Below are 26,724 nucleotides of genomic sequence, written 5' to 3' on the forward strand. Positions count from 1 at the left end.
CGGTGGAGAGCGAGCGATGAATCTGCCAATGCGAATTGGGAGATGAGGTGGGGGCGGTTCCCGCTGCTGGGCTTGAATCGCCGGTAAAATACAAACCGCCGCCGGGAGCCCTAGGTGGGTGCGGGCGCTGAGTACAGAAGAGCGGGGAATCGCTATGGGGGAATCGGAGGAAGGGTGGGGGCTTTATCTGTGTGCGACCCCCTCGGCCCCGGCTTCCTGATCCAGCCCCCCCCGCTGGTCCGTGTCTGTTTCAGTCTTTGCCCCTCCCCCCGCATACCGGGGGGAACCGAGACTCATGGGGGGCGGGGCGAAGTTTTCTGTGCGTCTTCCCTGGGGTGGGACATGGTCACGGCGCCTCTCGTCTCTGTTCCGCGGGGCCGCCGAGTCTCTTGGGCCCCGGCCTCTGTTTTCTCTGTAGGGGCTGCAGTCTGCTCGCTCCCGTGCAAAGTGGCTTTGGGTGAGAGAGGGGCTGAGAGGGGCTTCCCTTGTGCTTCTCTACAGCTGCAAAGCACCGGGCTGGAGGCCCTGCTTTTCCCGGTCTTACATCAGCATCTCCGGAGCGGGACAGTACCTGAATCCGGGGTCATTGCAGCTTCCTGAGGACTTGCAAGGCAGAAAAAGGGCAACACGTGCACCCTGCCCGCCTTTGCTTTGCTGAGACTCCTGTTGGGAAAACAGACTCCTAGGCTGCTGACCATTTTGGGAGGTCCCTGGTCACAACTGCCAGGATCCTTCTGCCAGGTAGTGAAATAGGAGAGTGCCATAATTAGGGCCCTACCAAATTCAGGGTCCATTTTGGTCAATTTCACAGTCATAGGATTTAAAAAATCATAAATTTAATGATTTCAGCTGTTTAAATCCAAAATGTCACAGTGTGGTAATTTCAGGGGTCCCAACTAATAAAGGAGTTGTGTGTGGGGGGGGGGTTACAAGGTTTTGTGGGGTGGGAGTTGTGGTACTCGTACCATTACCTCTGTGCTGCTGTGGCGCTGCCTTCAGAGCTAGGCAGCTGGGGAGCAATGGTTGCTGGCTGGGAGCCCAGCTCTGAAGGCAGCGCCACCGCCAGCAGCAGTGCAGAAGGAAGGATGGCCTGGTATAGTATTGCCACCCTTACTTCTGCGCTGCTGCAGGCAGGGCACTGGCTTTAGATCTGGGTGCCCAGCTAACAGCCGACACTGCTCTCCAGCCGTCCAGATCTGAAGGCAGTGCAGAAGTAAGAGTGGCAATACTGCGATCCCCCTCAAATAATCGTGTGAGCCCCACAACTCCCTTTTGGGTCAGGACCCCCAATTTAAGAAATGCTGATCTCCCCTGTAAAATCTGTACAGTATAGGGTAAAAGCACACAAGAGACCAGATTTCACAGTCTATGATGCTTTTTTCATGGCTGTGGATTTGATAAGGCTCTAGTTGTAATCCTCCTACCTGTACCTCAAAGCTAAGGATAACGATTTAATGCTGCTTCTTGCCATTGGTATAAACCAGTAGAACTGTTCCCATTGCTGCTTCATCACTTAAGTGATTGTCTCATCCCATGCAGTTTGAAACAATCATTGGCAGTTTATTACTGTTCATAGTTAGTAACTTCTTATCTTTTACAATAACAATATGTAACACTGTATAATGCACAACTTTGTGTCGATCTCAAGTTCAAAACTTTATGGATCTATTGCCGCATATATAGTCTGTGGCAGAGAATGATCCTTTTTCCTTCTTTCCATCACTGCAAAAGGAAATGTTTTATTGGAAGCTAATGCCCTCAGTATTTAAATCGTGCAAAAATGGGAAGTAGGGTGAGAAAAATGGAAGGGCTAAATTGTAGCTTTTTTAGAAAGAGCCACACTAACTGAATGCCACTGCTATTTTTCTGTTACAGGCATTAGAAGGAAGTTTACATATTTCTTCAATGGGTGGGGTTATTGTATTGATGTCACCTAGCTGCTTTGTGGTAAAAACTACAGGTGCCTTGTTTCCCGTACGATTTTACAGTAGGATAGCTAATGTGCATTAGTTATCCCACAGTAAAAACACCATCTTTTTTTGCAATTAAGACATTGCCTAAGTATAAAAACAGCAGTTGGCTTCCTCTTCTGTTGGAAGTGTAATTCTTCAATGGGAACTCTGTTAGTTGTATTGAATAGGTCTTTCCTTTTTGTCTTTTTGATCTTACTGCCTATTTGTACAAAAAATGGCTCTTATTGGTATTCCATGTAAAATGGACCCCTGGCCCCTATGTAAACACAAGGAATTTCCATTAAAATGTAGGGGTGTCATGTGGTTAAGGGATCTTTTGACTACCTATTCAGTTATTTTAATGGGCTCTTCTGCTTCTGATAAATGTCTAAAACTCTGGTAGTGTAACTTGTTTTCAACACTTTTTTTCACATTCTGTAGTTCCAATGTGAAAATGGCAGTGGGAAACTGTCATCTTGTTAATTTAAATGATACTCTCAAAACAAAATTATGATTGTACCGCATTGTAGATTAGAACCTCCATTTTTTATAGGACTCTACTTTGTGTCATGTAAGAGCTAGTTTAAACTGGTGTACATATAGCCTGGTTGTAATGTATAACAAGAGAAGGAGGAGTTGAAGCACTCCCCAAGATGAGAAAACACTAAATGAGACATCCCGCTTGCTCCCAAGGTCTGACTTGCTCCTTACTCAATTAGCTCCATCCCTCTTCTGAAGCAAAGGGGATTGTTGATGTGAGTTCAGCATGGCTGGGCTTCAGAGCAGGACTCCTGATCAAAACTACTTATATACATGAAGGCTTGCATGCAAAAGGGAGACTGTTGCCAAGAAGAGAAGATTGAGCAGTAGGAGATGGGTCAGGAGGATCCTGAATTCTCAGAAGGACACTCACTGAGACTCAAAAGACTAATAGGAAAGGTGAGGAAACTGAGGGAGGGTCATGAGTGCAGCTGTTTGTTGTTTTTGCTTAGATCTGTAACTCGTGTGCTTGCCTGTAACTATTCACTTTACTTAAGTTCCTCTGCAAAGTCTTTTACTTGCTTTAACTGGCTTGTTGTCCCTGAGGAGTTAAATTGTAAACCAGATACCCATGAGGGTAGAGCTCTGGGGACGGCATAATAAAGCTATCGGGGGGCTTGGGGCGTTCGTACTGGTCTTTGGGCCTAGGGCAGCTAGACTGTGGGGTCCCATATCATAGGAGGGCTACTAGAGAGGGGTCTGTACCCCAGGACTGTGCCAGAGAGGCTGGATTTAGAGACTGCATGGATGTTGCTCAGACATAGTAGGCCATATCCAGAGGTTGGGTGCGGTACAGCAGTCTCTTTTCTGATCACAATGGGGAAACTCGGCCAGGGCTGTAACAAGCACTCTCCCCAATTTTTAGCAAGAATTTAATAGGTGGCTGTAGTGTAAAGTCTTATTGCACAAATTTCACTACTTTTACCCAGGTTTTGAAAAAAAAGACCAAAATACTAGCTGCTGGAGTTAAAAAAACAAAACACAACCAAAAAACCAGAATAATGTGTTGAAGCAGCACCACCCTTGCTAGGAATCTCAGCTTTTCTGCCCCACCAGCTTCTAGAATTTTTGTTAGTGTGCTGCCTCTAGACCTTACTTAAGGGGACCTCCATCTCTCTCATCAGCCTCTGGTTACTGGTAGGTCTGAAACTTGAATCTGCATCTCCTTTTCCATTACCTCCAGGGGCTATAGGTAACTACAAGGCAGGCCACGAGGGGAGGATTTTAACTACTTTACCCTAACTCACCTTCCTGGCCATTGTGGTCGGACAGAGGTCCTTGTTACTTTTGTCCTCTCCCAGAATTTTCTGGCTGGTGGAAAGAGGACTGCTTCCCCAAACTCCCAGCCTATCCTTTTCAGGGGGAAGGAGAGGATGGTCCTCCTGAGTCATAACTCCAGATCCTGCCTGTAGTGCTACCTACAGTTTGCCCAAGTTGCACATGGTTCTTAAAAGTGTCACTGTTGTGCATGAGGTTCCGAATAGTTGTGAAACTGATCAGATTCTTATTCAAGTTACCATGCACCTGTTTGGCAAAGCTATAAGCACATGAAGAGGCACTGAGACTGCCTGTTTCCAGATTCAGGGCTACAGCACTATATCATTCTACACTGAGTCCATGTTTGGTATGGTGAAAACCTTCTAAAAGGACTAGAAACATATTCTTCTAATTAAAGCTTAGATTCTGCAGAAATTTATGATATAGATCTTTTCACTCACTGAGGTCTCAACTAGTGGATTTTTCAAATCCTGCTTTAACAAATGTACTGCAGAATATTTATTATTGTAACTAGTTAAAATTACTCTTTTCAAATGACTTCCCTCCCCCAAAAAACCCCTTTCATTGATTTGCTTACTTTCTAAATTGCAAATAATCTCCCTCTCATTACATGAATTAGCGAGATTCTGTTGTATTTATAGTTCCTGGGGAAGTTGCATACAGTTTTGTGTAGAGCTTGCCACGCTGATTGAAACATATACAGTAGTAAACAAGCATAATGGGGGAAATGCCATCTCCTATAATTCGGCACTGCATATTTTTCAGAATTTTTCTTTGAACTAATTATCTCTTGGAAACCTGCCTCACTCTTTCACTAATTAAATCTTTTCACAAAGCACTGATAGAGGAATCTTGGCAGTTTGCTAATGGATCTTCTTGTGTTCAAATAGTTTATGCAGAATTCTGAAACACTGACCATTTGTTTTCAGTTGGGACTTGTAAAAGTTGGGCTGTCAGCCAGTTTGTACTTTCAAAGTCTAACCATTCTGGAAAGCCACCAAGTTTGGTTGCATGTAACTTGTAGGATGCTGCAAAAGCTCTTCACAAAGCCTTTCTAAATAGAAATCTAACATTTAAAAATATGAAGCAATATGAATTTTTTATAAAAAAGGATATTAGTTATGTGATAATTCAGATTCTGTGATCCAAAGCCACCATTCAAGATTAATTTCTTTTCAAGACATGTCAATCAGGCATAGCTGCTGTAATACCAATAAAATAAAAACCAGCAGGATCTTATTAAAGGGGAAAAGGCAAAATGCCACATTTATTGTGAATACAGAAAGAATCATAGTAAGCAGTTCGTTATAGCTATAACATTCCATTCAATTTCATATTTATTCACACATTCATTCATACACACACACACAGGTTCTGCAAGGTTGTTATCATAGTTACCAGCCTTAGAGTTGCTCATGCCAAGCCACTGGCCAGGTGGCCTGGACACAAGGAGGGAGCAGGGCCTTGTCAAATGCTCATCTGATGCTCCTGGAAGTTGGTTTGCAGAATCAGACCCCAAAGTTCTCACTTTCTAGAGTCCATTTTTAGAGGAATTTCTTCCTATGCCAGTCTATGGGAATTGCTTCATCATGCTGTTGCTGAATCAATCAGCAGATGGCACATTCCTGACGGCTCCGTGCTGCCAGACATTATCTAGTTCTTTTTCAGGTAGCTCTTCTGATGAGACCCACAGATTTTTCTTCCGTTTCCTGAATACCCACATAATTGGAAGGAAAGAAGAACAGGTAGCCCCTCAGCCCTCCCATTCTTGAGGCTGTTGGGTGGATTCCAGTCTGCCCTCCGGGGGTCCTCTGGTTATTTCCACTTGACGCCTTCTTCAGCCGATGGACACTGGATTCTTAGGCTGGCACCTCCCTGATCATTCAGTTATTATCCACACCACGCATCCATCCACATACATCCTCTATCTCTATTTTAATCACAATTGTTAACAAAGCAAGATGAATACAACAAAAGGGCGGGGAGTCTCTGGGTGCTGTTTCTGTTTTTACAGAGTATTGCTTTGAGTCTCTCTCTGTGTGAGTAGTTGTTGTTACAAAGAAGTGCTTTGAGAACAGACTCTGTCTTAGAATGTACTAACACAATTAGCAGCTTGCAAGTTTCACGCAGAGAGGGAGAGAAACAGTATCAAAAACCAAGAGACCTCTTAATTAGTAATACCCTGGAATTTAAACTATGGGGGATCAAACTCATTTGTGATTTTAATACAGAACTTCTTTAATATGATCCATCACTGTCAACAGCCTCAGATCTCTTTTGGCAACTAATCTTCATAACATTCTCCTCCCCTCTCCATGTAAGAATTTCCTCTGTTTTTCTGTTCGGAAGAATGTATATAACACAGGTTTTTCCAGCCTCCATATGTTCTACTGGAAGAGTTAAATTGTGGGATTACAGGAATTTTAAATCTTGGTCTTTTGTGTTTGTCCCCTCTTCCTTGTGCACAATTTTGAAACTTCTCTGCAAGACAGGCATTTCCCTCTGTAGGAATCTCTGCTGCAGATCAGACTGAGTGAAACTAATACAAGCCTTAGTTTCTTCTGCGAAGGAAGGCCCACAGATCTTAAACAGTAAGTTGTCAGTTTGCTTCCAGCTTGGGCATGAGAGCCAAACCTTCACATGCAGGGTGGGAGTGACCCTGAAATGCCCAGCAGTTTTGCTCTGCCTTCTCAGGTGTAAACAGGCTTTTTCAGACGATGCAAATCAGAAACTGAAACCAAGAAAAGTATTTAATTCAATACATTTGATCCTTTCAGAACTGTATGGTCTGGTTCCAGGTTTGAAAGAAAGCTTTTTTTGTTTTGTTTTTGGCTCTTAGTCTTGCTCTTGTTGTGGCTTTGCAGCGATTAGTGCCCCTGCAGCACTGCTGAGAGTGCAAATGTGGTGGACAAACAAAAAGGAAAGATCTTTATTGCCCATTCTTCCTTTATGGAATGTGTAGATGGAGATACTCACCACAGAAAGTGGGAGAAGCTAGGCCTGTCTTCTGAGGCTCATCTATCTAGATATTGCCCAAGCCCCCTTTTGATCAGGCTGCAGTGGAGCCAAGTGCACTCAGAGCAGTCTTCTAAGGTGGAGAATTGCTGAGAGGTGCACAAAACAGTTGTGCCAGTTTGGAATGTTGCAGAACCCGCCATGCTCACATCAGCAAGTTGCTGCTGCTGACTATAATCCCTCATGTCGTGTCCCCCCACCCCGGGCTTTCCAAATGTAAACTGTGAAGGGATGGATTTAGAAACAGTTTGGACCCAGCAAAAGCAATAGGATGGCATTAAAGGGCCCGTCTCTTTATTCATTTAGCTTATTCTTTCTTCCTCTTTTCCAGTGGTTTGGCCAGCCCTAATTTCAAAGAAGGCCCTCCTTATTGGAATTTTTCAAAGTCCTCCTTGGTTGGAGGTTACCAGTCCATAGGATTTACTTTCAGGGGCCAGGGCAGTCCTGTTCCCCCAACACAACAGTGAAAAACACCTACTCCGAACCTCTCCATGGTGTTGTGGAGTGACCCTTTCAGGGAAATAGAGACTAAATCAAAAAGGAGAAGAGTGTTCACCTTTTTCAGGTAGCTCTTCTGATGAGACCCACAGATTTTTCTTCCGTTTCCTGAATACCCACATAATTGGAAGGAAAGAAGAACAGGTAGCCCCTCAGAAAGGAGAGAGATTCCCCACTTTTCCTTCAAAATCAGGAAGAAGCTGTCATATCTTTCTTGAAAAGAAAAGGAGTAATTGTGGCACCGTAGAGACTAACAGATTTATTTGAGCATAAGCTTTCGTGAGCTACAGCTCACTTCATCGGATCACGAAAGCTTATGCTCAGATAAATTTGTTAGTCTCTAAGGTGCCACAAGTACTCCTTTTCTTTTCAAGAAAGATATGACAGCTTGTATTTTCCGCTGAATGCATCCGATGAAGTGAGCTGTAGCTCACGAAAGCTTATGCTCAAATAAATTTGTTAGTCTCCAAGGTGCCACAAGTACTCCTTTTCTTTTTGCGAATACACACTAACACGGCTGCTACTCTGAAATCTTTTCTTTTTGCGAATACAGACTAACATGGCTGCTACTCTGAAACATATCTTTCTTGGTGTTCCAAATCTCTGTGTTGGAGTTTCTGGCAATGAGAAACTGGCCAAGGCTCGGGTGGCCAGAAAACACAAACCTAAATCTTGCCATAGGAACTTCTGTCTCTTCATCAGAATTACTGGAGCCTAATGTCTTGAATCTTAGGAGATCTATAGGCTGGAAAGAAAAAGACTGGAAAACTTCTGCTCCTGTACCTGGAATGAGGGTCAGCTGTTGGTGTTGGAACCAAGGACCAGGAGGAAAAGACAGGATGTTAACCCCAGGATATTTGAGACGCTTTCAGTTGTCACAAGCCTAGTTCTTCCTCTGGGACAATCCCCCAAAAGAAGAAGGGGGAAAAAAAGAGAAGAGGGTGTGGGTGGGGTCAAGAAAGAGAATGAGATTAGTAGGAATTTTTTCCCTTTGGAATACAAATTGGAATTATCAGAATTTCTATGTATGGATTACTAAAGGATCTTATTGGACCTGAATGGGAAACTTTTGCAAAAACAAGTATCTGGGAAAACTTGCTAAAATATTCTGTAAAATGCTACACAATAGGTCAGGACTAGTGAATTGATCCAAAGTGGATATGGCCCTCTCCTGGAATGGGCACCTCTGAATGTTTAAAAAGCAAATCTCATGGCTGAGGCATATTTCTATGGAATATCTGTCAGCAGCATTCATGTGTTTCTCCTCGGGATGCCCTTCATGTCTCCACTAGGGCAATAGAGGTAGATCAACAATTGTCTCAAGGGTCTGACCTCACAGGGTCCCAGAGCCTGGACTCCAGCCCGAGCCTGAACATTTACATGGTAATTAAAAAGCCCCTTAGCCTGAGCCCATGTTATCTGGTATGGTCCAACCACGGGTTTTTAACTGCCATGTAGACTTTTTGTTATCATGTATGTGTGTTCTGTCACAGTTGGACTCTCCTGTATATGGCTGATTGATATATACCAGTATCCACAATATGCTAGAAAGGTTGAAGTGCTGTATGAATAGCAATTTATTTTGTGGATGAACTGCTTGTTACACCGGTCAGTAATTTTCTAGATTTTTTTAAGTATTTGGTCTTGAGTTGCTACAGAATTGATTATGGTCTGTTTAATACCTACCCTGGTCTTAGTGGGAAAGATATTTTCCCCCAGTAGGGATGGTTTACAGCTAATTTTACTCTTTTCCCCAAAATTTATGATAATAAAGTGCACATTCCTCACTTAGTACCACAGACATGTCAAGTTTGAAGATTTCAGTTTGAATTGTTCTGAATTTATCAGACACTGAAAAGACATCAGAATAGTTTTCACAGAGAACACTGGAGGCTTTTTGGGTTTTTTTGTTTTTGTTTTTGTTTTTTAGACACATTCCTAACTTAAATGGTTGGATTTTCTTTAAACCTTAAAGGAAAAAAATCTCTAAGTTTAAAATAAGACTTGAGACATTCATGCAAAAGATTTTTTTTGTTTTTTGTTCACCTAGTTTCTTTCTCTGCCTTTCTACATATTTCCCAAAACTGAGTTTAAACTCCATCCCCTAATGGCCACAGAACTGCTGTCTGCAACACCTTTTTGTATTTTTATTACAGTTAAGTATGCTTTTTCAGGGCTTATGCAGCATTTATATAAGCTTTTATATAAGGTTTTTTGCTTTACACACTTCCCCTTATAATATTCTCGTCTTTGCTAAAAAAAAACCTTTGTTTCCTTGAAATAAAGATTCATCCAGATCCCATAAGCTGGTTGTATAGAGCTGTCTTCAGACCATAATGATATGACTACCTGACATTGAGTAAAACAGAGGTCTTTGTTCCACCTGAGCAAGCTATTTAGGAAGCAGTAATCCAACTATAAAATTTGAACTGATTTCCCTTTCTAGCAGTAATAATTCTAGTTTACTGACTGACCTGTATATTCCATGCTTTTAGTTTGAATGAGGAAGTACACAGACATTAATTTGTGTGGTACCTTGGCTTAATAGCATATTGGGAAATGTTATAGAATGTCAGAAATAGGACGTTGTCTCGGGAAGAAAAACCATGGACTTCACTGGTAATCCTATTGCAGTTTATAATTGTCATGTTTGTTTTTTTCTTTTTAAGAAAGAGAATATCCTGTATTAAACTTGTCCCAAAAATCTAAAAGAAGAATAGTGTGTGAAATAATGGCAACCGGAGACTTAAAAGGAAGTTTACGCAAGCTAGAACAAGGACTTCGCTTGTTAAACTATCCTAGGGAAGTGGATTACACAGGGTAAGAGGCAATTAGATATTTTGAATGAATTTGTGTTTATACATCATGATGACCACAAGAATGTAAACAGTTCTGGTAATTGTTAATAGAAATTCCACCACAGAGTTAATATGGAAATTATGATCTGTGCATGCGTGTGCTAATGGCAGGGTATGGTAGATACGTAGGCAGATTGAATACACATTTCAAACCATTTAATTATATAGTGTCAAATTTTGAGTGTGCACACTAAGAAATAGGTTATTCCTGTTGACAAAGCTGATAGAATACTGATGTTTCTGGGTTGAGATTGGGCCATTTGCCATTGTAGGCAGTCATGACTTCTATTAGCAAGTATCTTCAACAGCCAGAGATGGGACATTGAAGGGGCAGGATAATCTGAAATAATCTGAAACTGATCAGATTCTTATTAAAGTTACGATGCACCTGCTTGGCAAAGCTATAAGCAGAGTTACTATTGAGAATTCTTTCTCAGGTGTCTGGCTGGTGGGTCTTGCCCATATGCTCAGGGTATAACTGGATGCCATATTTGGGTTTGGGAAAGAATTTCCCCCCCAGGTCAGACTGGCAGACTTGAGACCCTTGGGGTTTTTTTTTTTTTTTGCCTTTCTCTGCAGCATAAGGAACAGGCCACTTGCTGGTTTAAACTGGAATAAGTGATGGATTCTGTGTAATTTGAAATCCTTTGAATGAAGATTTGAGGACTTCAGTAACTCAGCCAGAGGTTACAGACCTGCTTATAGGAGTGGGTGGGTGAGGTGCTGTGGCCTACAATGTGCAGGAGGTCAGACTAGATGAGCATGACAATCTCTTCTGACCTTAAAGTCTGTGACCTGGTTCAGCTGCAGGTATTTTAATGAACAGTAGTCATATGTATAGATACTAATATCACCCTTTGCAGCTGTTCAGCATTTCACAATTGAGTTGGGACACCTCTCTGGGTTTCACTTTTCTCTGAAGCATTAGGGTAGGGTCCTATGTTGGAAGCAGGATACTTTACGACTAGCACTAGGTATGATTTACATATCTCTTATGGGAAATCTATTAATAGTGCAGCTTCACCAGTGTTGGTAACAGTGAGAGCACTAGGATAGAAAGACACTGGTATTTTTACTACTGCCCTTGGCGCAGGTCTAGAGAGGTAGTGATAAGAAGTGGCACTGCTCTTTATAGTAGCGCACTCATTGGTAGTAGTTCAGTACTGAAAGAAAGCACTGCAGTTCTTCCCTCACTGTCATCTAGACCTAAGCAGAGTCAGATGACACAGTGATGAAATGCTTGTGCATTTTCTAATGTATGACTACCCCAAGTGCAGCTGAAGTGCTGAGAGATTTCACAGAAAAGGTTATAAATCTGAGATGATTTGCCTTGTTTACACAAAGAAGTTACTCTTCTCCCTAGTGAATAGATTCAGTATTTTAATAATCTGTTGAATGTACAATGTCACAATGAAAATATTCAGTATTTAATACAACAGTTCTTGCACGTTCAGTTTTCCTTGGTATCACCAGTCATTTGTGTAAGTAATTTCAAATCAAGATGACTTTCTCAGTAACAAATTGAGTGAAGTGTATTTGTCCTTTTTTTCTCTTTAGCAATGCTTTAACATCACAGGTGACTTGGAAATGGGAGCCATATCCAGTTTAGAACTGATGACAGGGTCCATGTAAACAGCAGGCATAAACACTATAATTTTGTAACCATTAAATACCAGCTTCGCAGTGAGGGTGTAAGAATTCTGCAATATATGTTGTCCAAATCCAGAGCCAAATATGGATTTTAAGTTACTTCACTAATGTAACTGGACTTTGATATCCCCTTTTCGGTATTCTATAACTTGTGGAACAGGGAGGAGGAGCATTTTAACTAACTTTTATGATGGCTCTCTGAGCTATTGTATGAGGTAAGAAAGCTTGGGAAAAAGTTCTTGGGGCCTGATTTTTATTCTTTCCTACCTCCCAAAGCTGTCTTTTTCTCGTCTCCCACCCTATTTGGTGTCTTGCCAGCCTCAGAACAGGCATTTGGTTAGCTCAGAGCTTCTGTATGCAAGCATTTCCCGAGCAACACCCCCTGCAGTGTGAAACTGAACAGGCCCATTTCATATATGTTCCTTTTCAGTTTCACTTGGGAAAGTACTTGTGCTCAAGAGTATAGTGTTAGTGTCTGTGTGACTCCTGGGCACAGTATCTCCACAGGAGTCAGTAAATGGAAAAAACAACAGCTTGTTACAAGGGAAGGTGGATCCTAAGCTACTGGACTGCAGATGTGCTATATACTTGGTTGACTAAATGACACAACACTATTGCAAAAGCTAAAAAAAATAAGCCAGAGTTTCCTTATGCTTGCTGCAGAGCTAGGCACTTAAGTGCAACAGAATTCTAGAGGCCCAGCGTAACAGTAGGGCTATTATGAAAAGTGTAACATGCAAAACTTAAATATTATCCAAAAATTCCTAATGGTGCATGCACAAATGCAAGAGAGAGGGAGATTTTTGGCATATTTGGTGATATAATTTGATTCACTGTTTACTAGTTTTTCCTGTAATGCCTTGATTAAAGTTGGATCTTTGCAAAAAATACACTTCTTCCACTGTGCTGTGGAAGCAATAGCATGTCGCTAAAGTTGTTTATAGTGAATACTTCACATTTGGCTTAAGGAAAGTTCAGCTGGAGTTTTTCATTTAAATTGATCTTAAAGCTAATGCAATTCTTTCATTTATAATCATGTTTATGAATTTTGTACAAGAGGAAAAAGCAGTACATTTTTCTGGAAACAGAGGACTGTCTTTATAAATAATCTTAGTACATTAACCAGTTCCTTAAACTTAAGTGGCTGAATAAAGCAAAAATGTTTAATCCCTTTGAAGTTTTAGTTCTTCAAAAATGGGGAGTAAATGTCAGTTAACATGTCTATTAGAAGATATACATTTTAATATACATAAGGCCTATTGATAGAGGTGGAGGGGTAATAAAAAGATTTATATGGCTACGCAGGAAGATTGAAAACAATGTTAGTGTAGAAAACATGGTGTATGTCAATGTTCTTCTTTGAGTTGTTGTCTTCATGGATTCCACTCTTGGTGTGCATCTGGCCCATGCACATGAGATCGGGTTCTTACGGCCTGCAGTGTGTGTTTGGGTCTGCACCTGTGTTCTATATTTCCTTGCCTGTTCTCCTCCATGCCCCCAAAAACAGGTTATAAAGAGCAGAGCAAGCCCAACCATCCCTTGTTTCTTTCTTACCAACGATGGCAGCAAGACAGAAACCCTGCAGTGTCCAGTTAGTTAGTTTTAGTCTTTTTTCTGTTGGAAAAAATAAATGTGTTTAGTCAGATATTTAGGTTTTAGGGCCTGCCTCACCCCCTCCAGCAAAAAAAAGAAAGTACAGGGGCTCTAGCAATATGGAAGAAGTGAAATCCCTGGCGTTTAAAACTTGACTCTCTCAAGAGAAATTTCAACACCACTTAATAGGTACTCTAGATGCCTTTGTTTACCTAGGTGAGGAATATGTTCCATTGAAGCTGGTTCAATAAAAGATATTACCTCACCCACATTGTCTCTCTGTAGTATTTCATATATCACTTCTCAAAGTGGATTCAGAAAGCTAGAGAAGCATCTTAAAATCGTTCCTCATGTAACGCTCTATGTCCGCCTCCACAGATGCCAAAAGGAAGGCTGAAGTGAGACCTCAGTTCTCCAATCAGTCCCGCTCCATGAGTACTCCAGTGGGCTAAGATTTCACCGTGAACTTGCACACTATGTCGACTAAGAGGCCTCAGTTGTCTACCTCCATTCTAGCATCAGATATGAGCTGAGGCATAAATTATTCTCTCCAGTGCCTACCAAGTCAGGACACGAACGAGCGGGCATCTGACTTGTCTTGGGCTCAACAGTTAAAGCATAGTCCAGTGGCCTGACATAAGTCCATCTGGTGCCTCGTTACTGAGTGTTTAGCGTGTATATGTAGTACCGACAAAACATGTGGACTGCCCTTGCTCCATCATTGGCCCCTTGGTACCTGGTGTGCAGGTACCATCTGTACTGGCACTTAAAGCATATATGTTACAGAGTGATCTAACTGTAGGATTAGTAACAGTGTCAGTGAGGATGCTGATAGCTAAGCCACCAGTTAATGAGTCATCAGTACAGCAAATGAAGGAGGTATCTCCAGTACCAACATCATCCCCTGCCCAAATATGGAAAATACAGCAGAGCCAGAGCACTCCTTAAAGGATGGCCTTCTCGCCCCCTTTTGAAAGAAGTATACTCCTTCTCTTCATCCTCATTGAGACTCAGTCAGGAATCCTCTCCTACATAGCTACCCTCTCCCACTTGGGTAGCACAATATCATCAGGAAGCAACCTGGGAGTCACAGGGAACATCCGTCTTGGTACACCCATCCCAGTACCTATACCCTTATCAGCCTTGGCCCTGCTGGATACCTCTGCATGTGCAGTCATATTCTCATAAGCCTGTAATTTCTTCCCTTTCTAAAGTTAGACTGCCCTTCCCAAAGAGGCAGTATAGACCAACTTAGGCAGGCCAGCTATTGCAGCCTCAGATACAGAGACAGGAGGAGGAGGAAAATGATATGGAACAACATCTACAAGGGAAGGAACAACTTTTCCCTGCTTTAATTTCCTCCTCCTTCCCCTAGGAGGCAGTAAGTCCTCATTGGATAGCTTCAGGGTGTTCCAGGACTTCATCAAGCATATGGAAAAGACTCTGGAGATATTTCTGGAAGTGGTACAAGAGAAATATGACAAGCTTCTGGAGAGCTTGCACTCTTCCATACCTGGCAGGCAAGCAATGCTGACAAATGAGGAGGAGTTGTAGCCTGCAGAAGACCTTTGGCAGACTCCAGCCATACTCAAGTGTTCAGACAGAAGGAACAAAGTCTCTTCAGAAGCCTACTTAGATAGGGCTGTCCCACAACCATTGTTTAAGTAGGACTCCTTCTGCCTACTTCTAAGCAAATGGACAACTGCTTGTTAGTCACCAAGAGTGGACAATCACTTGAAGAAAGGTTACTGTACCTTCAAGACACATTCTCCGAGATGCATTGTCCACCTGGATTCCATGACCTACCTTCCTTTCTGGCTATTACAGAATCCCTGCTCCTCCAGATTTGTGTATTGGTGAAGGAATCTGAGGGATGGTTGGGCTAATTGCCTTTTATGCCCTTGAATGGATGGAAGCACACTTCTAGGGCATATATGTGGCCTCAATTGATGCTGATCAAAAGAATCCAATCTCATGTGTATGGTGTTCATGCGCACCAACAGTAGAGTCTGTGGGCAACAAATCTTCAAAAGACACAGTTTATCTAAGGTAAGTAACCATTTTTTAATAGAAGCCCAAAAATTGTAATAAAGGTATTGTAGCTAGATGGGTTCTTTGAGTTATTACTAGACCTCAAGATTGGTCAATGGATTAAATAAGCAAATGGAAAGTAAAAGAGAATTTAGGCTTGTTTTAATAAATAGGTGAGTATTTGCAAGTGTTTATGCCTCTTTGTGGCCATAATCCCTTCTGAAAAGTCTTAAATTCCATCAGTATTCAGGCTGAGTGCATATGACTTCAATAAGACTGGCCTTTAATGTATTGATGAAGGAATAGTCCTTTTTGAAACACTTTGTTACCCACGTAACAGTGTTTTGGGTATTGCAAGTAGTAGAATTCTTGATTACAGTAATTCTTTAATGAAACTGAAGGCAATTCATGTTAGTCTCACTATGATATTCCATTATTGCATTCTGCTTTTGTCTTTGTCGCTGCAATAGTAACTTTCTTTAATTTCAGGTAGGAGGGTATTCCAGTTACACAGTGCTGATAATAGGGCTTCATTAATTCATTGCCTTTGGCCTCCTGCTCATCCACAAAAGGACTCAAACGAGAGAGAGAGAGAGAGAGAGAGACTATAAGATGTCTGTGTATCTGCCTCTAGTCTTTGTGGTTTGCTGAAGCTGCAAAAAATATAAGAACTGAATAACAAAATGCAGTTTTAATTATGGGTGTTAAGCAGAGCTTGAAAAATTTACCAGACCCCTTTTATCTGAAGTGTAATCCAGATAGAAGGTAACAGCGAAGGATACACATCAGTGAGAATCAGGGCAAAGTGTTTTCAGTCTGGGTGGAAATCTGGCTTCATTGGATTAGCACCAAAGAACTGGAATGATATAAAGACACAAAACAAAAATAAAAATATTCAGATACACTATAAAACACTTATTACAATAATAATCCCAGATACAAAAGCTGAGTTTAGGTAAAGGTGAAAGACTATATTTCAGTTTTTGAGTACCGTCTTTCTTTTCTTTTCCAGTATTTAAATGGTAGGTCTAGATTTCTACCCAAAATCTGTTTGCACAAGAGGTTTTCACTGTTCATTGTGTCAGTTTATAAAGTGTGGCAGTAAAATCATGGACCATAGCTCAGAATAGTTTTGTTTAATTTAAAATCTATACTTTGTCCCAACAAGCTCAACACCAATTCTTTGTGTGTGTGTTGCATATTTGGATTGGTTTGGTGGAAAATGGGAATAGGTACTGAAAAAGCAATTAAATTGGGTAAAAGTGTCCGTATTCAAGGTCAGGTAAAAGTGATAATTTACACTCTACTAAACACTGGTCTTCGAACACCATATATGAGTGTCTTTTTCTATGAGGAATTAGTGTGGTTTATGAAATAAATTGCAAGTGCCTTGGATTTCCATTTTATAACTTTGAGAGTTTTTTAGATCTATTCTTTTCAGGAATTGTCTTTTCCAGAAGAAGTAAAAATCTCACTCTCTCTATTAAAATTTTGTTTATACCAGGGCTCTATTTCATATAGAGGAGCGCATTAAACTTCATATTCAGTTACTTAGGGGATATAAATTTAGGATTATATACTCCCCACAGTGCATAGTAAAATGCCTGCTGATGTCCCTAGGAAGTTTGTAGAGGGATCAAGACAATGATATGGCCATGTTGTTCAGTGCATTATTGTCACATTTACTTCCCAGTGACAAGATCTGCTCCCATTTGGGCCACTGTTATTTCTGCCCTTGTTTCTTTTCTTTCCCATCCTTCCTCTTCTCCGTCTTTGTGAGCCCTCAGTTTTCTCTGCATTTCCTTCTGTTCAGCAACTTCCAGTTTCAGACCCAGTGTGCTTCACTCCCTCCTATTTCTGCATTTCATCTGCTAAAATGCTCAATATAAAATACTTTAATGTTGACAGTGAAGTATCATTGTATCATTTTAGAGTTGACACTCCAGTATGATTCATAGGGAGAGAGGAGTGAGAGTCAATTTCAGGCTGTCTTCAGACTCAGGCAAACTTCACTGAATCAGGTGACCTTCTAAACATGAACCATGTTTTTATCTCTGAAGCCAAGAGAGCTAGAAACTTACTTAAAAAGAAAAAAAGAAAAAAAAAAAAGGGCGGGGGGGGGGGGGGAAGGAAGCTGAGCTTCGACACAATTTAGATACATCTTGTGGGCCACACAGATATACCTTACAGGTTGTGTGTTTGACACCACTGGTTTATACTGATTGCTGAGTATTTACTTCCACTTACTGTGCAAAATACTTCTTTTTTTTTCCCCCAGCAGTTTTGTAAAGGGTGATGCAGCTGCGTTTTTACCCATCATCAGTTATTCCTTCACATCCTTCTCAACTTACATAGCAGAACTTTTGGTGGAATCTGATGTAGAGCTCACGGCTAAAAGCGATTTGCGTTTTATTGAAGCTATCTATAAGGTATCTAACTTTATGTTCATTGAACAAGAAAAGCAGTTTTTAAGTATGACCTGATACTTACATGGCCAAACATCTAATATGCGTCTCTGCTGGCTAATAGAATAATTGTGGAAATGGAAATATTGGTGACACAATCATTTGGTAACTCCTGCACAAGAGGTTTGTCTAAACTTAGCTGGGTTGATTTGTAAAGCATATTCAATGTGTCTTCTGCTTGGTGTCTAGAGTCAAGATTTCAGAAGAGCTATGACCGGTATGTGGCAGATCCAAATTTTGATTTATAACTTAATGAAAACAGTGAAGGTTGATATTAGCTCAACTTTACTCTTTGGCTGATACTATTATTGTTTGTATTATTGTAGTTGCTAAGCCCGCCAGTCATGGACTAGGACTCATTGTGCTGGATCCTGTACAGACAGAGAACAAAAAGACAATCCCTGCCCCAAAGAGCTTACACCAAAGTGTAAGACAAGCGACAACAAATAGGTACAGGCAGATTGATAGAATACAGGGGAAAAAATGAGACAGTAGTGGTCAGAATGAGAAGCTGTGGTATCAACATATCAGAAGTCTAGCCAGTGTCAAGTTATTAGCAAATACTGTGAAATATTTTTCTATTAAATGACATCTTAAATCAACAGACTGTAGATATGTAAGCTTACCTGAAACATTCATTGTGCAATGTATTATGCTGCCTAAAGTTGACTGAGTGTGTGTCTTATTGCCACTGAGGAAATTAAAACCAATTCTAAGTGTTCATTTTGCAAATAACTGTTCTTGAGTTGTTCTTATGATGTACCTTTCACACTGGTGTCTATAACTAAGCTACATGAAAATTTGATCTTTTTGATACTTCCCCAGTAATCTCATCAAGAGTATTAGAAATTCTGTACAATCTTAATATTAAAGATACATTAGATTTAAAAATCTAAGAATTACTTGCATCATATCCCGATTATTTTACTGTTGATCTAGTTTATAATAATTGGAGAAATTACAATTTGCTACTTAAAGTTGTTTTATATCAATCCTCATGGTGAGTATTGAGTAGAGGGAATAATGCCAAACTCTGTGGCCGGAGGGAAGTATGGGTTAGAGAATACATTGTGTAGGAAAAACTGTGCACCATAGGTTACAATAACATAAGGAATATTTAAGAGTTGCTATTTCATATATAAAAACACATTTCACTCTTACATGCTAATTAAATGAAAGTGAGCTGGCTAAAGCTCAGCACAGACAAGAATGAGAAGATGATGTTGGCTGCAGGAAGCAATTGGAGGAGAGGATGGATGTAATATTGGTTTTCTTGCTTGAAAGAGTGTCTGCCATGAGCTAACTTGGTTTGCAACTATGGATGATTTTGGACACCCTCCCTCCCTATGGTTGCAGTGAGGTGATTCTATAGTACTAAACCAGTCAACTTTTTACAATCTGGTTCTAAGAGGTTATGAATTCTCCTTTTGAATACAGACCTTGCACTGTTACCCACATCTGTTACTGTAAGATTAGACTCTTGCAATAGACTGTACTTCGTGCTACACCTTAAAAGAGTTTGTAGGCTGAAACTGGTGCAGAACACAATAGTGGGTCATTATTGAGCAGAACATCTTATTAGGAGCATGTGACACTAGTTCATTGAGATCTGTGCTGTCTGTCTGGTCTCCAGTTAGTTTAAGGTGTTGGCTATGATCTCTAAAGTCCTAAATGGCCTGCAATATGCATATCTTGGGGATCCCTTTTTTCCCAGTGGCATACTGCCACGGTTGCAGTCAGCTGTGGTGCACAAGTGGGATTTCAACTTATAAAAAGATGGGGGGTTGTGTGTGAGACGTTGCGTGTGGGCTCCATGGCTCTGGAAGTTGCTCCCTCACCTTGGTCCAAAATAGCTTGATTTGGGGTAATCCTATGGTCTTTCCTCTGGCTTTTGGAGTGTGTTAGGGTATACTCCTTACATTATGAAGGGATGAAAAGGAGCTTTTTTATAAGTGCCTGGCCAGTTCTTTTCTGAATGACTGCTTAATGCTTCTGGTGTTACTAACTGAGGGTGTCTCTTCACTGCAGCTGGGACCATACTTCCTTGTTCAGGTAGACAGTAGGTTAGCACACTAAAAGTATCAGTACTTGGGTGGCTAGCCCTATTGCTGCCCATGCTGCTGCTGCTGCTGCTGCTGCTGCAGCCACACTGCTATTTTTAGGATGCTTGCTTGAGCAGAGCTAGCAAGTGTTGGTCTACCTGTGCTGAAAACATGCTTTCAGCTGCAGTGTACATGTACCCTGAGAGCTAGGCTGTTAAGCCTGTAAATGCATCCTCTTTTTATATTTTTATTCTTTTAAAATTGAAATAAAATCTGAACAGCAGTTATTAATTTTTAACCTTGTCTTATATGGTTAGGTAATAAATATTTTAATGTAATTTGTTGCTAGCTGGTTTGTTAACGTGTGTTTCAATTTGATCTAAAGATTGTATGCAAAAATCTTCCCATCAAGTTTGTGTTCATAATGTTCTGCTTTAATGAATATCCAAGATTTCTAACCTTTAGATCTTGATTCAAACTGAATCAAACTATTAGCTGTTTTTACAAGGTTTTTTTTCCCCCCTCATGGAATTGAATAGACTAATTTGTCAAGTTATTTTTTTGAAAGTTTCTTTATAGATAGTTTTAAACCTTCCAAATTTTAAGTCATCATGTTTTAAACATAAATATGAAAATTTACAGGGATTTCTGCTTGTTATATACAGACTGCAGTATAGGTTTTTCACTGGTACAGAGTGTAATCATCCTTAAATTACCCTATAAATATGTCGTATACCTGGGTTAAAAGTACGTGTGGTGCCATCTTAGTTAAGACACTTTACAAAGGTGTGGGTTGTTTTTTTGTTGTTGGGTTTTTTTGCTTTTTTAGGGGGTGGGGGCTGGTGGTCTTTTGTTGTGAGGGGAAAATACTCAAATGTAGGTTTTTAGCTGGGTAGAGATGTGCTGCCCATTTTAACATTAAGTAAAAATATGGTTTCAATTCTCATATTCCTGTAAGTGCCAGTTATTGTTGAAATAAACATCATACTGATATCAATAGATTAAGAATAAAAATATTTGACTTTTGCAGAGCTTTATATTTAATCCGAAGAGGTTCACATAAATGCACCTTTTGTCAAATTTTTAAGGTGTTTTGTGAAATTCTGCTTTTTTGTTATAGCAATGCACTTCACTACATGACACTACACTTCGTATCTATGATTCTGTACATTTTCTAATTATAAGGGGATTTAAGCGCTATAATAGATTTGTATGGGAGGTTGTAGAATCCCCGTAATTGGAAATTTTTTAAAACAAGCCGGACAAACACCTGTCATGGATGGTCTAGGTTTACTTGGTTCTGCCTCAGTGCAGGGGGCTGGATTTGGTGACCAACTGAGGTCCCTTCCAGGCCTTCACTTCTATGATTTTATGATTCTCTCTCTCTCTAGAGCTGAAACAAATAAAACTGTTTTTACTGTGCATTCTTATTTCTGGAACTCTCCAAAACTTTTTTCCAAACTTGCTTAGTTATTTAGGCATGTATTAGGTTTGGTATTTGTATTTGCTTTTGTTTTTTTAAGGAGTGATTTGATTTAAGAGTGCCTGTTAGATTGGCATATGATGGGAATTCCAATTATGGGGGCAGCTTAGAATATACAAAGACCAACATGTGAAAAGATTCACTGGCAAAGCTAAGGGGGCAAAAGGGGCAATTGTGCAAAAATAAGAACAAAAATATAGTTTCTACAGAACAGAGAATATACAGAGGTTTGGGAAACTAACTAAGTTTTACTCTCTTGCAGCTACTTCGAGATCAGTTTCAATACAAACCAGTTTTAACAAAACAGCAGTTTCTCCAGTGTGGCTTTGCAGAAAGGAAAATACAGATTGTTTGTGACATTATCAGTGCTGTGATGAAAAAGCATAAGGAGTTAAGTAATATGAATAAGGTACTGAGCAGGGTGATACTTCAGATATGATTTACAGTTTTTGAGAAAAAGATTAACTATATTTTGTAACATATTTCGGTTCAAATGTTGCTTTAACTAGAAAAAGAACTATGATAATGATCACTGAAGTTAGAATAGGGGGGAAAACTATAAATCAGAGTCCATCCCCTTACAAATTCAGTATGTACTCTCCCAATATATAGAATGTATCAGATATTTAAGTGATTCTGCACTTGTTGCTAGCCAAAGGACCTAGACCAGGGGTTCTCAAACTTCATTGCACTGCGACCCCCTTCTGACAAGAAAAATTACTATATGACCCCAGGAGGGGGGACCGAAGTCTGAGCCTGCTCAGACCCCGCCATCCTGTGTGTGTGTGTGTAGGGGGGAACATAGCCAAAGGGCTTCAGCCAAAGCGTGGCGGGGGCCCTGTAACCTGAGCCACATCACCCAGGGTTGAAGCCCTCAGATTTTGGCTTCAGCCCCACATAGTGGGACTCGGGCTTCAGCCCCAGGAGATCGGGCTCCAGCAAGTCTAACGCCAGCCTTGGCAACCCATTAAAATGGGGTCGCGATCCAGTTTCAGAACCACTGACATAGACATACTAACATTTTGTAGTGAACAGAGAAAATTTCAAGCAAAGATAAACAAATTCACGCCTATTAACAATAAGTTCATGTACTCTGTTATGCTTCTGGATGTAGTGAGAATATCATTGCAAAACAGTTCATTGTACTTCTGGAACAACTGTTAAGGTAGATAGGAACAAAAATTGAACATTTGCTCGTTTGGTGTGGGGATTTTTTTTTTTTTTTTTTTTAATTTTCTGAAAAATGTGACACTAACAGTACAGCGTTCGAAAACAAACTTTTAAGTCCAAGCATTTGCAACAAATTGTGTGGCTGTATATATTCTTACTACTTGTATTTGAGTTTTAGTTGGATTTCACAATACACATTTTGGGTCTTATATATTATCTTATATATTAAGATAAATATATATATATTTTTTTATCTTAATATATATCGATTTAGTATTAGGGCAAGTAAGAAATCTAACATATCAGTTGATACTGGGTGTATGGGCAAGTTCCTTTCAGAAAAGAAATTTGAAACTTGCTCCTCTCTCATACGAATTTGTAGGATATAGATAGTGGTGGCCAAAGTGCAGCTCGCGGAGCCCTCCATGCCCCCCGGTCCCATTCTCTGCCTAGCAGATTGGGGAGGACAGGAGGAGCTCGGGGCTTCTGCCCAATGGGGAAGGAAGGGTCTCGGGGCTTCAGTCCCGCAGGAGGCACCTGCCTCCTGCAGAGCGGAATTCCTTAGCCCCACCACACTGCTGCAGAGCAGGAGCCCTGTAGGGCTGAAGCTCTGAACCCTGGCAGGCACGCCCGGCTCTTGAACTTTTGAAGATTATCACATGTGGCTTGGAGGATCAGTAAGTTTGGCCACTCCTGATATAGATAATCATTGCATGTAACACTAGCGTTAAGAAGTTCTATTCTATGCATTTGTAACTTGTGACCCTTATTGCTATAAGGATATATTTTTCTACAATTTATTTTTTTTAAAAATCAGTGTTAAATACCTTACAAATATTTTTTTCTTTTATATCCATGATCAGGCTAGACCCAGCCTCATATGTGCAAAATGTGGTTTGTACATTAGATTCACTTTCAAGTGTTTGATTTATCCACTGTTAGCATTCTTAATTTCATATTTTTTTCTATTTTTGGTCAATATTTTATCATTAAAAAATCCAAATGTGTTTCATATGTATGATATACAATTGGATCATATAGTGATAATTTTTAACAGTTTATTTCAGGGGGAAAATGACTGCTAATGTGGGTTTTTTGTTCATTTTGAAGGCCAAATCTCAAACAAGAAGAAAAAACAGGTCTTTAAAATCTGAGTCACAGGCAAATTGTGAGAAACTTCTTGCTGATCCTGTTTGCAGGACTGTGATTTCTCAGCAGGTATGAAATAGAAAGAAAATTGTTTGCTTTTTTATGTATACAGTTTAAAGTTCTTTGACACTGGTGATATTAACAAATCAGATTAGGGCTGATCTGCAGTTGTTCAGCAAGCCAGTACCTTCCTAGAATGTAAGCTTTCACTTAAAATAAACAAAAACAAAAACTTCAGTTGTGAAGATAAGTGTAAAAACAAGATGGAAACAGATGTAAAGAGTGGCTCTGAGAAATGTGCTCGACTTCAGTTCACACTGAAGTCTAATGATGGCATTTAAAGTATCATTATAATTTAACTGTTTTATTGGTGATCAAATGCAAGAAAGGAGAGGCACAAACATAATCTATTAATGGTGGGAAGAACTTGGGCTGTGAACGTAGTCTGAACTCTTTCCAATCTGACCGTAGGTAATGCTACAATAATCTGTCATCAGAAATACTTTTTGATATTCTGCCAAAATCTGAAAATGTCTCTTCATAACACATTTCTCATTTTTCAGTACTGTATGTTTGATCTACTAGCCTCTGCTACTGAGGGAGGCAAAGAGCTTTTACTCTTATTCTTTGCCATAGAGGCAGCAAAGTTACACCCTGCAGAACTTTACAGAACTGTAATTGCTTAGTAAATCCAGACAGTCTCTACTCAATGCCAGAACATAGCACCACTAGCTGTTAAAATCTGTCCCTGTCACAAAGATTACCTGCTTCTGGTGTGATTTACCACCTGGCCATACCCTTTCTGGATGATAAAGTAGAATGGGGAACATGTGGGACTCCTATGGACAGATAATCCACATCTGCTTTGAAGAGAGGAATCTATCAGCCGCACTAAAATATGCATTAATCAACTAGCATTGAAGAAACCATTGATTGATGATTGCAACTCTGCAAACCGTTGACCATTGGTTACCTCCCTTTTTAAAGCATGCTAATTGAGAAGCTAGCAGAGAAGTCTCCAAATCTACCTTTCAGCTGCCAGTGTTCTGGGTCCTTTTCATTTCAGCTTTTGGCCAGTGCATAATACAGGAAAAGAGCTTATTGCTATGGTCAGGATTAGGTCTTCAATCATAGACAAGAGAAATAGATTCCTATTCATTTTGCTAAATTTCTTGTGACACTTGATACTATTGATCACCCAGTACACCTGTCCAGTCTCCAAGAGACTTCAGGGGAAAATGGAAGTACTCTAAAATGGCTCAGATTCTTATCGTGCTGAAATCAGAAGGTCATCATGGACACCTGTTCTTCCACTTCCAAAGCCATCACCTCTGGAGTCCCACAGTGCACATGATTCTTCCCTTTATTATCCTGTCACCAATAGGAAGCCATCAAGGGAATGTCTACACTGCAATTAGACAGCTGTAGCTGACTGGGTCTCTGGCCAATGGACTGTTTAATTATGGTGTAGACATTTGGGCTTGGGCGGCAGACTGAGCTCTGGGACTCTCCCACCTTGTAGGATTCTAGAGCCTGGGTTCCAGCCTGAGCCCGAATATCTACACTGCAACTAAACAGCCCCTTGGCCCAATCCCTGCAAACCTGAGCCAGGTCGTACGAGCCAGCTGCGGGTTTTAAATTGCGCTATAGACATACCCTGAGAGATTTCTTAAAACAGGCTGAAGTGCAGGTAGTACATGAATGACACCTCAAGTTCCCTTCCAGCCATATGTTTCTATGATATGTATAATGACAGGTTTCAGAGTAGCAGCCGTGTTAGTCTGTATTCGCAAAAAGAAAAGGAGTACTTGTGGCACCTTGTGGCATTTGTTAATCTCTAAGGTGCCACAAGTACTCCTTTTCTTTTTATGATATGTATGTGACTTCCACACTTGATTATTGTAACTTGTACCTTGTAATGAAGCCACGCAGCCTGAAAAAGTTCAACTGATATAAAATGCAAAAGGTCATTTGCTTAGCAGTGCACATTACCATGAGCACATCACTTTGGTGTTCTGCTTTTTCCACTGGCTTCCCACTGAGTAGAGTACAGTTCAAGTTCTGTGTCCCCTTCATGAGCCTGGACCTAGCTACCAGTGAGCGTGCCCTTCCCTCCACAACTGTGACTTCCCATAACTTCTAAGTTCTGTTGGAACAATAAAATTGTTAAGCAGTAGAGTGAGAGACTTATGAGCCTTTGAAGTCAGAACGTTCAGAGGAGTAGGGCTTACACTATGGAACTCTTTCAAGAAGTAAGAGACCTTGCTGTGCTCAGAAAGAAATGTAAAACTCATCTTTTGACTTGGCTTTCCCTCAGTAAGTCTACCTAGGGGAAAAAAAATAAACAAAACCACCTAATCAAGCTATTTTTCTAGAGGAAAAGGAGAGATGTTTCTGACTTTAAATATGTGGGAGGCAATAGCGGTGATGAGCCATATGATTCTGAAAAGATTATCAAGGATAACTTTGTTTTTGTTTTAACAGTTTAAAATAGGGATCGGCAACCTTTGTCACAGCCCGTCAGGTTTGTTTACCTGCAGCGTCCACAGGTTCGGCCGATCGCGGTTCCAGGCCAATGGGGGCTGCGGGAAATGGTGCAGGCCAACGGATGTGCTGGCCACTTGGGTGTATCGATAAAAGCAAAATAATTAAATGCAGAACATTGTACATTTAGTTGGCAAGAATGTTTTTGTTGTAATAAATCGTACATGTGGATTATTGTTTTTACATACAAAGAAACCTCAAGTGGAACGTCACCCAGATAATGAAGTTAATGTGCATGTCTACGAGACCGCCATTCCAGTAGGTGGAGATAGCGAAGAAGAATCCTGTGTATCTGATGATGTTTTGGAAGTTGTGTGTGAACAAGTAAGAATTTGAATTTTAAAATGTAGAGTTTGGTATGATAGCCAAAGTGGCTTCCAAACATCTTTTTTGATTTTTTTCAAAATTAAACTTGATCTATAAGCATATAATACATGTGTAAAGAACATTGGTAGT

The 26,724-nt window shown here is 40.4% G+C and overlaps 1 protein-coding gene across 3 annotated transcripts in view; it reads left to right on the forward strand.

The window, feature by feature from the left end:
* The first annotated feature begins 38 nt into the window (after positions 1 to 38).
* Positions 39 to 26,724, forward strand: part of CEP44 (centrosomal protein 44) — a 38,630-nt gene continuing 11,944 nt past the window's right edge. The window contains exons 1-6 of one of the 3 annotated variants that reach the window (XM_074951169.1): positions 39 to 114; positions 9,953 to 10,103; positions 17,694 to 17,844; positions 21,668 to 21,814; positions 23,686 to 23,793; positions 26,461 to 26,592. In XM_074951169.1, coding sequence (XP_074807270.1) covers positions 10,015 to 10,103; positions 17,694 to 17,844; positions 21,668 to 21,814; positions 23,686 to 23,793; positions 26,461 to 26,592 — 627 coding nt within the window. In that variant the 5' untranslated portion in view covers positions 39 to 114; positions 9,953 to 10,014. Of the gene's footprint in view, positions 115 to 459; positions 742 to 9,952; positions 10,104 to 17,693; positions 17,845 to 21,667; positions 21,815 to 23,685; positions 23,794 to 26,460; positions 26,593 to 26,724 lie in introns of those variants that run through there. The other 2 variants (XM_074951171.1, XM_074951170.1) reach the window with 2 other exon arrangements.

The sequence above is a fragment of the Natator depressus genome, chromosome 4, assembly GCF_965152275.1.
Source record: "Natator depressus isolate rNatDep1 chromosome 4, rNatDep2.hap1, whole genome shotgun sequence".
NCBI lineage: Eukaryota > Metazoa > Chordata > Testudines > Cheloniidae > Natator > Natator depressus.